This window comes from Culex pipiens, chromosome 1 (genome assembly GCF_016801865.2).
Source record: "Culex pipiens pallens isolate TS chromosome 1, TS_CPP_V2, whole genome shotgun sequence".
NCBI classification, from domain to species: Eukaryota; Metazoa; Arthropoda; class Insecta; order Diptera; family Culicidae; genus Culex; species Culex pipiens.
The window spans coordinates 48,423,706-48,439,875 of NC_068937.1; the positions used below are offsets into that span (position 1 = coordinate 48,423,706).

The 16,170-nt window shown below is 45.1% G+C and overlaps 1 protein-coding gene across 2 annotated transcripts in view; it reads right to left on the minus strand.

The window, feature by feature from the left end:
- Positions 1-1,666: 1,666 nt before the first annotated feature.
- LOC120416402 (sodium-independent sulfate anion transporter-like) overlaps positions 1,667-16,170 on the minus strand; it is a 33,749-nt gene continuing 19,245 nt past the window's right edge. For both annotated transcript variants that reach the window (XM_039578153.2, XM_039578152.2), the window contains exons 2-5: positions 4,287-4,438; positions 3,757-3,995; positions 2,912-3,695; positions 1,667-2,847 (exon numbers count right to left, since the gene is read on the minus strand). In XM_039578153.2, coding sequence (XP_039434087.1) covers positions 2,054-2,847; positions 2,912-3,695; positions 3,757-3,995; positions 4,287-4,438 — 1,969 coding nt within the window. In that variant the 3' untranslated portion in view covers positions 1,667-2,053. The remainder of the gene's footprint in view (positions 2,848-2,911; positions 3,696-3,756; positions 3,996-4,286; positions 4,439-16,170) is intronic.

Below are 16,170 nucleotides of genomic sequence, written 5' to 3' on the forward strand. Positions count from 1 at the left end.
CTCTTCTTCTGGATGACATCATTACAAAATCACAATTATTTATATCCCAAAGCTTAAAAAATAAAGAAAAACTTCACCCTCCTATATGGTTGGTGCCAAAGACCTGAAATCACTCACTCATCGCCGAACGCATCTTTGCCGACTGGAGCGCGCAACCACTTGCGAGCAAACACAACTCGCTAGCTGTGGCATGCTCAATCGCTTCATACAGCGATACAAATACTTCGAGAATTTCGTTGCCTACTCCGTACGTTAACCCGAGTCACAATCGAATATGCTCAGAGAGGAGAGAATCTAACGAAATTCCAGCGTGGCACTCACTTGGCCTGCGCTACTTAAGTTTGTCGTAAATTTGTATGCTAAATGTGTCAATAATTTTGTGTTATCAACAAAATTGCAAAATATTGTTGATAACATTGTTATTAAGCAGTTTTAAAAATGATCCAAATAAAGCCGATCGCAGACTATTTTGAGTCAGCTTTGAGCGACATTGCGCAATCGGTCTCTTTGAGCAATTCGCTATACTACCTGATTGGAATGAGAGAGAGAGAGCAAAGAGAGAATTTTTCGGTAGCGAATCGTGAGGAAGCAGGGTTGCCAGGGCAAAATTGAAAATATCTGATCAAGTACCCAACAAAATCTGGGAAAAAGGAAGAAGTGGGATGATATGAAATAATTCAAGAAGATGCTAAATTCGGATGGTTTAATTGATTTTGGGCCTCAAAAAGACGATCAGTTCCTAGAAATGTCAAAATCTCTCCCCCCCTCACTTCGTCTCACCATCCAGCTGCAGCTTTGTTGACAAACAAACGGAGCACGCGGTCGCATGATGACGGCATCAAGCCAGAAACCCATGATAATGTGATTAAAAATGAAAGTTTTTTCAAGAAAAATTATATCTTTCCTACTGCATAAAAAAATTGCGAGCATGTTCAAACAATTATTCCTGTACCGGAGAAGTGATTAAAAAACCAAAATTTTAATCCATATTTTTTTTCTATAATTTAAACTTTTTTATTCCAATTGGAAACCCCTCGGTCTATTCACGAACGTTTCAAATGACCGTGAGAAGATGCCAGAAATCCAGCTACCAGCTAAATCCACAATATCGTTATTGCTGAAAATGTCCGGCGACAACAACAGCAATATACCTGTCCCTTCCCTCTGAGATCTACAAACTGACATGGCGCGGGCCGTTGGTGACTAACGACTGTTATTCTCGATTTTTATGGTTGGTTTTGCAATGAAAACTTAAAATCTAGAGTTTAAGTTTCTCACTCTAGTATGCTTATGCATTCAACAATTAACTGTAGGTATTTTTTCTCGTTTATCACAAATGATGAACGTCTTAACTTTGTAAGTTCAAAATGCCGGCGACATACCTAAGACCATCGAAAAGTCAGAAAAAGAGGCCCATCGGGATAGAATGAAACTCTCAGTGTTTGAAACAATTTTGCAAGGAATTTCGTTTTCCTTATTCGAAAAGTATACCACAGAGAGACAACCCGGTTCTGGATCGAACCGGATTTTCCGATGGATTTGTTGTAAAACTGTAAATTTTGGATGAAATTGTCAGCAAAACCGGAATTCATAATAAATATGATAGGTGATAGGTAAATGTCTATCGCTATTTGGGATCTTTGGAAGAATAAATGAACTCGATCAATTTAACACCGTTAAAAGTTTAGGAACTTAACATTTATTTACTTTCATCTTACAATCAACTGTACAATTAACACCTACAAAAGATTTTTGGCTGCATCGCCCTCTCATCGTCGTCGTTCCTACAGTAAGTTACGCAACACACAACTCCCGCCTTTCCGGGCTTTCTCGACCTCCACGTACTCGTTACGTCTCTTAAATTCTAAATCACTGTTCCGAAAAGGGGAGGTGGAGGAGAAGGTTCACAACACGATTTGAAACGATCGCTAAATTCTAACCTCTAAAGCTAAACTGTGTGTTTGTGGGTGTGTGTTTTTCGGGGCGTTTGATCGCTTGGTCCTGAGTTTCTGTCTTTTCTGTCACCGCACGAAAACGTTCTTATTCTAGTTGCTTAGGCCTGGAAGCTCTTCCTCCGAATCTCCTGGATCGCCTTCTCCAGATGTTCCATGTCGTAAAATACTCGATACTCGAGCTCAGCTCCCTCGAACACGCTGCACACGGACGGTTTGGGGTTCAGGAAGAGCAGCATCTGGTTCCGGCTCTTGAAGTCCTTGATGAGCGTGTCGATGACCTGGGCGGCGGTAAAGTCCGCACCGTAGATGTGCGTGCAGTCGATTACGACAGGCGTCTGGTTTTTGAGGCCATGCTTGTTGATCAGGTTGCGCACAAAATCCGACGAGGGGAAGATCAGACTGCGATCGGGGGTCAGCATCAGGTACTTGATGCCACACGGTGTGATCAGCTGATCCATGTGGATTTTGGGCCGGGCAGCGTGGTACAAGATCGACAGGATGTTCAACCCGATTCCGACCAGGATGCCGTACTCGATGGGCAGTGCCAAACAGGCAATGAAGCAGGACAATCCGGGGATCAAATCCGCCTTCTTGCTGCGCCACATGGGCTTGACGACGCGCAACTCCACCATGAAAACCACAGCGGCGATGATGATCGCCGCGAGGGCGGCCTTCGGGATGTAGAAGAAGTACGGTGTGAAGAAGAGCAGCGCCAGGATGACGATAATTCCGGTGTAGAGACCGCCGAAGGGCGTTCGGACACCGCTGGCATTGTTGACAGCACCGCGGGAGAGGGCGCCCGTGCCCGGGTAGCCCTGGACGAACGAGTTGGCAATGTTGGAGACACCGATCGCGATAAGTTCCTGGGTGGCGTCCACCGATTTGCCGTCGGCTGGAATGGGAGAGAAGAAGTTGCAGTTAGTGGAGTAAATTGAGAATTACTGTGCAGAACTCACCAAATGCCTTGCAAATCGCAATATCCTCAAGCAGCGCAATCAACGGAATTACGATCAACATTGACCCCAAGCTGCTGAACATATCGCCGAAGCTCTGCGCCTCCTGAATCACCACTCCCGCCTCGTCCACCACTTCCGGAATCGAAAACGGCGGTGGCTGAACCGCCGGCAGTCCACTCGGCACGTCACCAATCATCTTGAAGGGAGGATCCTGGCCCTCGGTGTACATCGCAAACCCAATCGCTCCGCAAACGATCACGATGATCGCGTTACGAGCGGTTCCGACGAGCCAGAGCGTTTTGTTGACGATCTTCTGGAGTGTGGTTTGCTGATCCGCGTCCGGAGGACCGACCTTAAGTCGCGGCAGAAGGCGCATCAGCAGCAGAACGACAATGCAGGTGAATCCCATAACGGCATCTCCAAGTTGGGTGTGGTGAATGTCCGCAAAGATCGACTTCCACTGCTGGACGAAGGTGTTACCTTTGGCGGTAATTCCGAGTAGATCTTTGACTTGAGAGCTGAGGATGATGAACGCCGCCGCCGAAGTGAACCCGGAACTGACCGGTCCGGATACAAAGTCTATGAGGAATCCGAGTCCGAACAGTCCCATCAACAGTTCAACGACACCGCTGAGGAAGCAGAGCAGGACAGCCTTTTGCCACACTCCTTGGGTAGCCTGGAACGTCAGCAGGGAGGCGATCGCCGTCGGTCCCATCGGGACGTCCTTGCTCGAGCCGAGAAAGATGTACACGAAACAACCCAGGAACGAGCCGTACAAACCGTACTGCAACGAAAGTAACAATCATTAGCAACAATACTAACTTCAGCAGCCTAAGTGAACTCACCGCCGCCGGAAGTCCCGCGATGCTGCTGTAGGCCAGCGCTTGTGGAATCACCGTCAGGCCGACGGTGAAGCCCGCCACCAGATCGCCGACGAAGTCGTCCGTGTTGTACTTGGGCAGCCAGCTGAGCACGGGCACGCGCTTGTAGAGGATCTTCTTGCGGAACACCTGCTGGTACTTGCGCCGGCACCAGGGCCCGACCTCGCGCAGGTGGTCCATTGTGGACTTTTTGCCGTCGGATACTGGAAAGGGGCGAGATGGAAAGGCATTGATTAGATGGATGAACCAAAATTTGATAGAGCAAGGTCATATTAGGTCAATTCCTTTAGTGACGTGATAGAAGCAAGGGCGTCTATACGAAGTGTCCCTACGCCTGCTTAATAAACATGACAAGTTTTTGCAAACTTTCTGCATAAACAACTATTTTAAAGGTAATTGAAGTTGAGCATTTAAATGTAAAATTATTGTTTTAAGTACTTATGTTTTGCGTGAAGGTAAAAAATTCATCAACTTGATGTTTTCTAATTACTCACATATAAACTCATTGCTTCCTCTGTACCCCGGAACGTCCTTGTGGATTGCTGGAATACTGAGCGACGCTTGTGAACCGCCCAAGCCATGGATGTTGTAAACCGCGGATTTCTGGATGTTTGGCTTGTCCAGCTGCGAGTCGCTCGATGTTCGTCTGCAAGTAAGGCAAAAAAAGAAAGTGTCCCAAATTAGTAATTCTAGCTCTCAGCGGTAAGAATCGGGTCAACCCTCTTGGTAACAGAGAATCGCGTTTTTTTTTTTTAATTTGTTTTAAAAACTTTCAAGAGCTCACAAGAGCAACAAAAGATTCGCCGGTTCAAACCGCCCGATCCAAGACGGATGGCTCAAACGCAGCTCGGTGACAAGCTGCTGCTTTCGAGGTCATTCCTAAGCTACGTCACCCGAGCTCGCGAAAAAGGTGGTTGACCACTTCCTTCCCCAGAAGCCAGAAAATCTCGCCCATTTTTATTCCGCCGAGTATGCTTTATGAGCTTGGCGTCGTCGTTTTTGTCATCGGAAATCGAAAGGAAAAATACTGTGTCAGAGAAAAAAAAGATGCTTGGTTTAAAATAGAACCAAGCCAACTTGTCTCATATCGAGAAGTCTGCCTCTTGGGATGAGGACTGCAAGCAAGCGGACAGAACATCTGAGCGCGAGAATCTACACGTAATGACGTGAATGGTGGATTGTACCGAAATAACCTGCTTGGGGGGAGGAAGAGAGCAAGGAGAAGGAAATGAGCTTCAGCGGACAATGAAATGAGTTTTGCTGAAAGGTAAGACGATCAGCTGATCAAGTGGATGTGAGGGGAGAGGAGATTTAAATTAATTAGTTAGTGTTTAATAAAATTAATTAACATTTTTTGACAACTAGACTCTCAGGTAAGTCGGAACAAAGAGGAGGAGTCGGCACATCAAAATTATTTTAGGTAAATGGTTTCATTAATTAGTGGAATTTAAATTTCTCATAAAAAAATAAAATTGATTTTTGGGTAATTCTTGCCCCAACCCCCCTTCGATTTGCGTGAAACTTTGTCCCAAGGGGTAACTTTTGTCCCTGATCACGAATCCGAGGTCCGTTTATCGATATCTCGTGACGGAGGGGCGGTACGACCCCTTCAATTTTTGAACATGCGGAAAAGAGGTGTTTTTCAATCATTTGCAGCCTGAAACCTGAAACGGTGATGAGATAGAAATTTGGTGTCAATGGGGACTTTTAAGTAAAGTTAGACGCCCGATTTGATGGCGTACTCAAAATTCCGAAAAAACGTATTTTTCATCAAAAAATACATTTAAAAAGTATAAAAAATTCTGCCATTTTCCGTTACTCAACTGTCAAAAATTTTGGAAGGGAAATTTAATGTACTTTTTGAATCTACATTAACCCAGAAAGGTATTTTTTCATTAAGAACAAAATTTTTCATTTTAGAATTTCGTGTTTTTTCTAACATTGTAGGGTTATTCTTTAGAGTGTAACAATGTTCTACAAAAATGTAGAGCAGACAATTACAAAAAAAAAAATATAAACATAAGGGGTTTGCTTGTAACCATCACGTGTTATCGCGATTTTACGAGAAAAAGTTTTGATAAAGTTGGTCGTCGTTGATCATGGCCGTTCATGGTCGCGACAGACACGAACGACGAAACAAAGAGAAACCAAAAAGTAACTTTTTCAACACTTTTTGTTGTTAAATCGCGATAACTCGTGATGGTTACAACCAACCCCCTGATATTTATAAAATAAAATGTTTGTAATTGTCTGTTCTACAACTTTGCAGAACATTGTTACACTCTAAAAAAAACCCTGCAAAATTAGAAAAAAAAACACAAAACTTTAAAATTATTTTTTTATTCTAAATGAAAACATGAGCCTTCTGGGTTTATGTATTTTCAAAAAGTATATTAAATTTCCCTAAAACTGAAATGTTCCAAAATTGTTTACAGTTGAGTAACGGAAAATGGTAGAGTTTTAAAACTTTTTTAAAGTTTTTTTCGATGAAATTATGAGTACGCCATCAAATCGGGCGTCCAATTTTTTTTTTTTTTTTTCATAAAATTATTTTTATTAGGTCCTTTTCGGTACTGGGACCTGGTTAGGACCGAGTCGGCTTTTGTAATTACATTTGGCTTAATAATTACAGAGGATCTTGTGTGTAAATGTTAGTGGGAGGGGAGCCGATTACCCGCGGCCTACTCGGGGTTAGTAGGGAAGGGATTGATGTTAAAGACGAGGCGTGGGAAGGGAAGGGGGATTGTGTAGGGGTCTTGGTTGGCTCTGCTGGCCTTTGCGTTTTGTCCTCAGCCGCAACTCGGTGTCCAGCTGCTGGGGCGTTCTTGCTTTGCTTCCGGTGCAACCAGAAACGACGGCTTTGTACGAAGGCGAGTTATACTAACAGAAGGAAAACTAACTGAAGAAAAACAAACTGGAAGAAAACTAAATGGATATTTTGGAATCTGAGAGGAACTGATAGATCGGATAGAGAACATCAAGGTCAAGTTGAGATAACGCGTCTCGCATCGGGATTTCTGGTGGTCTTCCTCGGGCCCTGAGGGTATCTTTCAACTTAATTCTGTGAGCCTGGTGATCTGGACACGCCCATACGAGATGGTCGATGTCCTGATAACCATGCCCACAGTCGCATAAGTTCGTATCACTCATGTTGATACGGTAAAGATGAGCCTTGGACGAGTAATGGTTCGACATAAGGCGGGACATCGTTCTGATGAATCCACGCGTCAAGTCCATTCCCTTGAACCAGGCTTTTCTTTGCACCTTAGGTCGTATGGAATACATCCAACGTCCTTTGGTGTCGCCGTCCCATTGTGTTTGCCAATCCAGGAGCGCACGCTGCCTCGGAAAACCGTAGCATTCTTGTAGGCTAATTGGCCTTTCAAAAATGTCTCCACTCTCAGCACCCTTCTTGGCGAGCAAGTCCGCTTTCTCATTACCCGGAATCGAGCAATGAGCGCGGACCCATACCACCGTGATGCTGAATGACTGAGCCGCCAGGTTGTTTAAAGTCTTACGTATTTCCGTGAGGAAAAACGTAGACTCCCTGGTCGGCTTCAGAGACCGGATAGCCTCAACAGAGCTAAAGCTATCGGTGAAGATGAAGTAGTGGTCAGGTGGCATGGTCTCGATGATTCGCAGTGCGCAGTAAACCGCGGCTAACTCTGCGACGTAAACCGAACTCGGGTCCTTCAGCTTAAAGAACAGCTGATGAGATTCATGATGAACACCGAAGCCCGTACAGCCGTCGAGCTTGGAGCCATCGGTGAAGAATCTGTTGTTTGGAGGAACATGGTTGTACTTAGATGCGAAGATCGACGGTACAACTCCCCGCAGAAGATGGTTTGGGATGCCGCGAGTATCGGCTTTCATGGACGTGTCGAAGCCAATCAGGGTGCTGCTGGTTAACGGAGGCGTGCGCTGTACCGTTGTGCTCGGGCTCCACTCCCACGATGACATAAAGTCATAATATAGAAGCATGCGCCGAGACTCAACGTGAAGGTTCAGCAACGTTTCAAAATTGTCAATTACCAGTTTATTCCTGTAATCACACCGGATCAGGAACCGGTAAGACAGTTCGTAGTAACGAGTTCGCAGAGGCAACACTCCCGCCAAGACCTCGAGGGTCATGTTGTGAGTTGAGTGCATGCATCCCAAGACAATGCGAAGGCATCGGTACTGTATCCGCTGGAGAACCAACAAGCGTGATTTCGCAGCTGACTGGAAGCAGAAACTGCCATATTCCAGCACCGAGAGTATCGTTGTCTTGTACAGTCGAAGCAGGTCAGAAGGATGAGCACCCCACCGGTTGCCAGAGACGCTGCGCAGAAAATTAGTTCTTTGCAGGCACTTTTGCTTCAGGTAGTTAATGTGCTTCCCCCATGTTCCCTTTTGATCGAAGATGGTACCCATGTACATGAAGTGGTCCGACTGCTCGATAGTCTTTCCCGAGAGAGAAAGATTGAGCTGCGGCGGTTCATGCTTCCCCGTAAAAACGACCAGTTCCGTCTTCTCCGGAGAGAATTCAATACCCTTTCCAACTGCCCAATGGGCCAAGTTGTTCAGGGTATCTTGCAAGGGTTCTAGCAGATCGACTTCCTTCTTGGCAGCGATTGAAACCACTGCGTCATCTGCGTACTGTATAAGGGAGCAGTCTCCGGTCAAGCAATCATCGATATCGCTGACGTAGAAGTTATACATGGATGGACTTAGGCGTGAGCCTTGTGCCAAACCCATGTAACTTATCCGGGTGATTGCCAGATCACCTTGCACAAAGTGCATGTGTTTTTCTGACAACAGGTTGATGAGAAAGTTGCACATCGTCGGATTAAGACCGCTCCGCCGCAGCTTTACTCCCAACACACCGATGGAGACTGAATCGAATGCACCCTTGATGTCTAGGAAGACAGAAGCCATTTGCTGTTTTTTACCACGGGCTATGTCGATCCCTGTGGCCAGCAAGGCTAGGCAGTCGCTTGTTCCCTTGCCTCTCCGGAAGCCATACTGCGTGTCTGACAGCAAGTGCTCTCGTTCCATCCATGGTTCGAGGCGGTCGAGGATCATCTTCTCAAGCAACTTGCGTAGACACGACAGCAAGCTGATTGGACGATACGAGTTGTGGTCGGACGCCGGCTTACCGGGCTTTTGAATGGCAACCACCCGGACCTGTCGCCATTCGTGTGGAATTATGTTCTGCTCCACCAACGTGTTGAACAGTTTCAACAGACGCTGCTTGGCGACGTCCGGAAGATTCTTCAGCAAGCTGAACTTGATCTTGTCCGGACCAGGAGCAGTGTTGTTGCCCGTCAATAGTGCTATGGAGAGCTCTACCATCGAGAAGGGAGGATTAGAATCGCTCCCATCAACAACGTCGAATGATGGTTGTGTCGGCACCGAGTCCGGGCACACCTTCTTGGCGAAATCCAATATCCACTTGTCCGATTTTTCCACACTCTCGTTCGGAACGGAACCTCTACGCATGGCCCTCGCAACGCGCCACAGAGTGCTCATGGACGTATCTGCTGGTAGTCCTTCAACGAACTCCCGCCAGTACATTCGCTTCTTCCGCTTCAGAGTATTACTGTACCTGCGATCAAGAGCTCTGTACTTTTGGAAGTTCGCTCGGATTCCACACTTGCAGAAGTCCACATAAGCTTCTGACCTGGCCGCCGAGAGATCCGTACACTCCTTGTCCCACCAGGGAAGTGGAGGGCGCGTTCGGATGTATGGTCCCGGGACGGGTTTCGTCTGAGCTTGTATAGCACTTTCATAGATCAAGTTAGCCAAAAACGCATATTCTTCAAGCGGTGCCAACCCATCTCGCAACTCAACTCCAATGGAGACTGCCTCCGCGTACTGTTTCCAGTCGATATTTCGCGTCAGATCGTAAGGCATCTCCACCGTTGTCGATTGCTGTGGGCCGTGGCTAACCAGAATAGCGATCGGCAAATGATCACTGCCACGAGGATCTTGAAGCACGTTCCAGTCACAGAGAACTGCCAAACTGTTGGAACAGAGCGACAAGTCGATGGCACTCGCCTTCGTACCGGACGTAGTTGGCGTTGGTGGAGTTGCAATCCGCGTAACTTGCTTGTCCCTGTTTAGGAGGGTCATCTGGAAGTCGTCGCACAGTTCATGAATCAGATATGCTTGAGGGTCTGTCTTGTGACTTCCCCACTCGGTGCTGTGAAGATTAAAATCACCCAGAACCAGTCGCGGTGCCTGCAACAGCTCAAGCATACCCCACAACTTTTGTCGAGTTAACGACACCTGTGGGGGAACGTAGACGGACACAATGCAAATGTCCAGTCCTCTGATCCTGGCCTGTACTGCGACTGCTTCGATTCCTCCTAGCTTCGGGAGCGTGACCTTTCTAAAAGTGTGGCATTTCCTGACCCCAATCAGTACGCCTCCACCTCTATTTGGCCCTGGCCTGCTCTCTGTGATGATGTTGTACCCCCGGAAAGCTGGCGTCTCATCTCCGATAAGAAACGTTTCGCTCAGCGCAAACACATCACAGTCCCGTTCGAATGCGAATTGTTGAAAATCGTTTAACTTGGGGGTTAAACTTCTACAATTCCATTGTAGAAAGGAGATGCCGTTTTTCGTTTTTGGTGTATTACCCATCAAAGGAAATGAACGACAAGAGGGGCATCGTGGTAGCAAGCTGTTTCCCGATGTGTCTAGCGAGAGGCTCAAACCGCTTTATGATTAAACGCGTCGGTTCACTCACAAAAGAGCACAGCCATTCCACGATTGTGGAAAAAGGAAGGACTCCTTTGAAGGCATCGGTGATCGGATTCGGTTGAGGAACCGGTTTCAGGGGAATCTTTGGCAGCTTGGGAACGGGCTTCAGCGGCTTGAGAGGAATCGGTGCCGGCTTCGGTGCCGGCTTCGGAGCGGGCTTACCCGACGGACCGAAAGGAAAATCCTCCTCGAAGTTCAACGAGTCACTTTCCTTACCCTTGCCGCCAGCGGCTTTCCTGGACTTGGAAGCCTTGTTGCGCTTCGGGTTTGGCCCGGAAGAGTCACTTTCCTCGTCTCTCTGGAAGAGGACCTCCACATCGGAATCTTCGTCCCCCGAATCTTCGTCCGCCAAAGGAGCGAAGCGATTGGGGTGGGTCACCTGACTAAGGATTTCCGCGAAGGACTTCTTGGAGCGTTCCCTCAAGGATCGCTTCATCTTGTCCTCGCGCTCCTTGTACTTTGGGCACTGCCGAGTTTTGTGCGGTTCCCCGCCACAAAGCAGGCATTTTTCAGCCTGCTTTTGGCAATCCACGTCCTTGTGGGGGCCGGCGCACTTTGAGCACTTGCTCTTGTTGCTGCAGTAGGTCTTGGTGTGTCCCAACTGCTGGCAGTTTTCGCAGCTCATCACTCGCGGAACGTACAATCGAACTGGAAGCCGAAGCTTGTACAGCTCAATGTAGTCCGGCAGAGCTGACCCTGCAAAAGTCACCCGAAACGAGGCAGAAGGAATGAACTTCTTCTGGCCACTCTCGGAGGTGACGTTGCCCAGTTGCCGGCACTCGAGTACCTCCACAGCTGGAAGTTTAGGGTTCTTGAAGCGTCCCACCGCCCTTGAGAGGTCGACAAGCGACAGACTGTCATCGGTCACCACGCCGTCGATCTCGACTTTGTGGGCCGGAATCCAAACACGGTACTCAATGCTGAACCGCAGATCAGTTACGATCTGATTCGCTTGCACCGCGGAGTTCACGATCACGCGGAGCTTGCTCTTGTTCAGCTTGGTACATTCGACCACCCCAGGATAGTGCTTCTGCAAATCCTTGGTGATCTGTACAAAGTTTAACGGCTTCTGTTTGGGCCGGAAGAAGACCACCCATTCCGTTTGCGATCCCTCTTGATACTGACGAGGACGAGGAATCGGTTTTTGGGAATGAGGATTCAGGGGCGGGGGGGGATTTGGATCCGGATTCGGCACCGGTGTTTTAGGAGGAATTGGATCTGGATTGGGAGAAGGAATTGGGTTTGGAGTCAAGGGGGGAATCGGGTCTGGAGTCAAGGGAGGAATCGGTGGTTGAGGGGGAACCGGATTCGGATCTGATTTAGGACGCTTTCGCTTCTTCCTCTTAGACCCGTCCGTGGATCCCCCTTTACCGTCAGCATCCTTATCCTTCAGGAAGTGGTCCCTGTTGGTGGTGTTTGAAGGAACTCCCGAGACAGAGTCCTCCATTTCCACGTCCTCGTCACCATCAAGGGTTGAATTGAGGTCGGATTCCTCATGGTCCGACTCGGTCGGATCCATGGTTGAGGAAATAACGGAAGAAAACTAATCAAAACCCAAAATAATAAGACTAAAATGACGCAAAAGAAATAGGAACAATATAAAAATTACGAGAAGAAAAAAAAAAAACTGACCGGAAAAAAAACTATGACCAAAAAAAAAAAAAAAAAAACTAATTAACTCGCCTTTTACACTCACCGCCGAACTGGCCGCACTGGCTGCCGCCCGCAGCGGGATGCGCGGGAAGCTCGTTTGCGCGCGCTTGTTGTTGTTGTTGTGCTGCCTGCTGCCAGCCACGTAAACAACGGGGTTGTCTCCGACCTGGCCTGGCCGAAAACTGGTCCGCCGACCGCAGTCGACTCTCCGGGGCCGATTCCACCGACCAACGACCGTCTCTCGCCTCAGCTGCCTCCGCGGCCGCTGCTGCTCACTCCTCCTGCTGCTGCTGCTCGGATGCAGGAACTCGTTCCTCTTCCGCTGCTGCACCGCCGCCGTGTCTACGACGACCAGATTGTGGCCTCTCTGACCACCGGAACGGGCTTGTCCGCTCGCACACGCCTCGGAATCGCCGTGAAAAACGCACCAAACACACCGCGAAAAAACACGACTAACCGCTGAGACTTCTGCCGGAGCAATGAAATCGGGCGTCCAATTTTACATAAAAGTCCCTTTGACACCAAATTTCTATCTCATCACCGTTTCAGGCTGCAAATTATTGAAAAACACCAATTTTTTCGCATGTTCAAAAATGGAAGGGGTCGTACCGCCCCTCCGTCACGAGATATCAAAAAACGGATTTGTGAAAAGGTCAAAGTTTCACGCAAACCGAAGAGGGGTCTGGGCAACTTTTCCCGATTTCGTGTGAGTTGGTAGAGAATTACCCATTTGTTTTTTTTTTTTATTTTCGCGAAATAGAGCGACTTGCTTTGAATTTCGCTTCAAATGAGTAGCAGATATGAAATAATCTCAAAAATACAATTTGGCTCAAACTTGGCATGAAAATTCCTTGGACAAAAAAATAAGACCAGTATTTTTTTGTTTGGCGATTAAGGTTGTCTAATTCGAAAAAAAAAGAAAAATTATTTAAAAAAATACGTTTTTTTTGCGAAAATTGTTGAAAACGCCATTCCTGAACCTCCCTCATTTGGATAGGACAACCCTAATCTAATCTAATCTAATCCAATCTAATCTAATCTAATCTAATCTAATCTAATCTAACTCAAACGCAGCCAGTCCGATGAAAGCACGCTGGAAAGTTTTGTGATTAGATTACGCCCCAAGCACTTTTCTTGTCATTATTAATAATTGCAGTACATCCGAGAATACCCGAAAATTTATTGCAAAAATTAAAACGGCCAGCCCTACTACGTTGTGTTTACCGCAGAGAGGATTCTGAGAAAGGATCACAATTCACAGAATCTACAGAGGAGGAAGGATGCGTGGACATACCGTACCAAACGCTCCTAATTACAGTTATATGTGTTTCGTAGGATGTATTTAGTGTTAAATATAGTGTTAAACCAATTAAATAAAAAAAAGGTAATATAATGATCATTTAATCAAATCCCCTCACCTATTTATAATAACCACTCATCCCATGCACACAAACAGTGACACAAAAGAAATTGAAAATAACACGAAAAAACAAGACTGCGCGTTCCCACAGGCACCGCACTAATCTGATTTGGATAGGACAACCCTCATCACAAAAAAATATGGGTCTGATTATTCTGGGCAAAGTACTCACAAGCCAAACTTGAGCCAAATCGGTGCACTTTTTATCTAGATTCGGCTGCATACTGACATTTCACGTTTAAAAAGAGGTCTCTTTTAAATGCTCTCAAAGATTTTATGATAAAAAAGTAGACTATACATTTAAACAATTATGGTTATTTTACGTCAGAGATTGTTGACACAATTTGTAATGCGTACAAAATACGTAAATTTATATATTAATGATTTAATTTCAATTGTTCACATAAATTGAGGTAAAAATTTAACTTATTTATATTGTGTACTAGTTTTTTTTAAATAATTGCTTAAAAAAATGGGATTTGAAAAAGACGACTTTCGTATATAGTCAAAATGCTGATGACAACAGCAAAATACAATTTGTAGTTAAATCAAAAGCACAAACTTTTCGTTCATTTAGATTTTTTTATGTTATTTTGTATTATTTGTTCTACTAACATTAAATTTGTTAAATATCAACACTCACATACATGTTGAAAATCTGGAAAAAATATATCACAAAAAAATATTAAATCCACTAAAAAGATGATTTCCAATCACTCTTCAAAGTTTCATGAAGATTTTTCATTATGAATGTGAATAACAGACGATTTATGCTTGGATTTTTGCCATGCGCAAAGTGAACTTCAAACTTTCTGAGCGTCTTTCTCGAAACACCGGATTGATTTACGGGTGCCACGGTATCTCGAGATGGGATGGACCAAATTGAAAACTCTTAAGAGATATCTCGTTTGCACAAAGAAGCCCAATTTGTTTTTTTTTATAAATACAAAAATCAAAAACTGATGATCTTTTTATCTGGAAACCATTTTTTTGGGTTTTCGTCATGCTTACGGGACTGTTTTAACTTCTTTTTTTTTTTTTGAGCTACTTAGTTCAAATAGCTTTATTTTAGCAATGATACAAACACCAATCTTCAAATTTATTTTGCTAACAGTCGAAAATGTGTGAACTGAACCAAGCCCTGAATACAGATTCATAAAGTTTAAATGTTCACTCATACCAACTCTTGATATTTTTGGTGATTTGTAACCCCTTAATTACACAAAAATTTTAAAAGTGTTTGCCATTAATTTTTGAGGAAAATATATATTTTTTCTAAGATTAAATATTTTCAAAAAGGTGATTGAGCCAAATATAAATTAATAGGAAACAGTTCAAAATAAATTTTTCAGCACTTTCGTTGTTATAGAGAATAGCCTTTGTTAATATGTACTTTACAAATCTGGGTTCAAAAACTAGTATTTTCTTATTTTCTAATGACAATTGATATAATAAGTGTTTGGTTCATAACCTTTTCTTCTTCCCCTAGGCATTCGTTATTGTGGAGAAGTTGGTTAGCTGGAGGAATCCCCGCAGCGTGACGATCACCTTGCTTCCTCGACGGTTGCTTTATGAAAGAGGACGACGGCTGACTTTGTCCCGCGAACTGTCAGATGCGTCCGTGCGCTGTCACTCGAAGCAACCAAACCGAGGGGCTATTCGGGCCCACACATCTTCCCCCCTCTCTAAAATAATTAACAACTCAAATAAGTTATGATAACGTAGAACGTTGACGCTCATATACAAACATGTATTTCGACAACCAACTCTTGCCGATCCTGCTACATGTTGATTTCCGTTCCCACAAACCACTATCAATCCAATAACACTTTTCTATCTGCCTCAACAGACATGAAACTCTTTTTTCCATATATATATTCCGTTAACACCTAAAATCTTTAACATTTGCATATTAAAAAGAAATACAAATTTATTTCGATGCGCTCTCTCTGATGCCAACCAACATTTGATATTTCCATTGGTCTCTTCTCCCTTAATCCAGTTTTATCCCCTCTTTCTGCGATTTCATTCCAGGACACTTTCAGTGGATTCCCCCTTCGATGAGTATTGCCTTTCAATGATTTCTCACAAGCACGGTTGATTCCCACAAGCCCTTTGACGAGTTTGACCTTTCAGTGAACATCCACAAGCCATCTCTCCGATAGGCCTATTCAGTAGACATTCACAAGCCACCCCTCCAGGCCTTTTCAGTGGATGGTCACAAGCCATCTACAAGCCTCCTCTTCACCAAGCCTTTTCAGTGGATATTCACAAGCCATCTCTCCGTCAGGCCTATTCAGTGAACATCCACAAGCCATCACTCCGCCAGGCCTATTCAGTGGACATTCACAAGCCTCCAGGCCTTTTCAGTGGATATTCACAAACCGTCTGGCGACCGTGACAGGACTCGAACCTTCAATCTCCTAACTTAATCCAGAAATTTCACTTAAAGTAAATTATTTAGGGAATTGTTATTTGTTTTTAATTTGACTAACTTTTTTTCTATTTTCAATCCAAAAGGTCACATTAACACAATATTTACAAAACATTAGAATTTG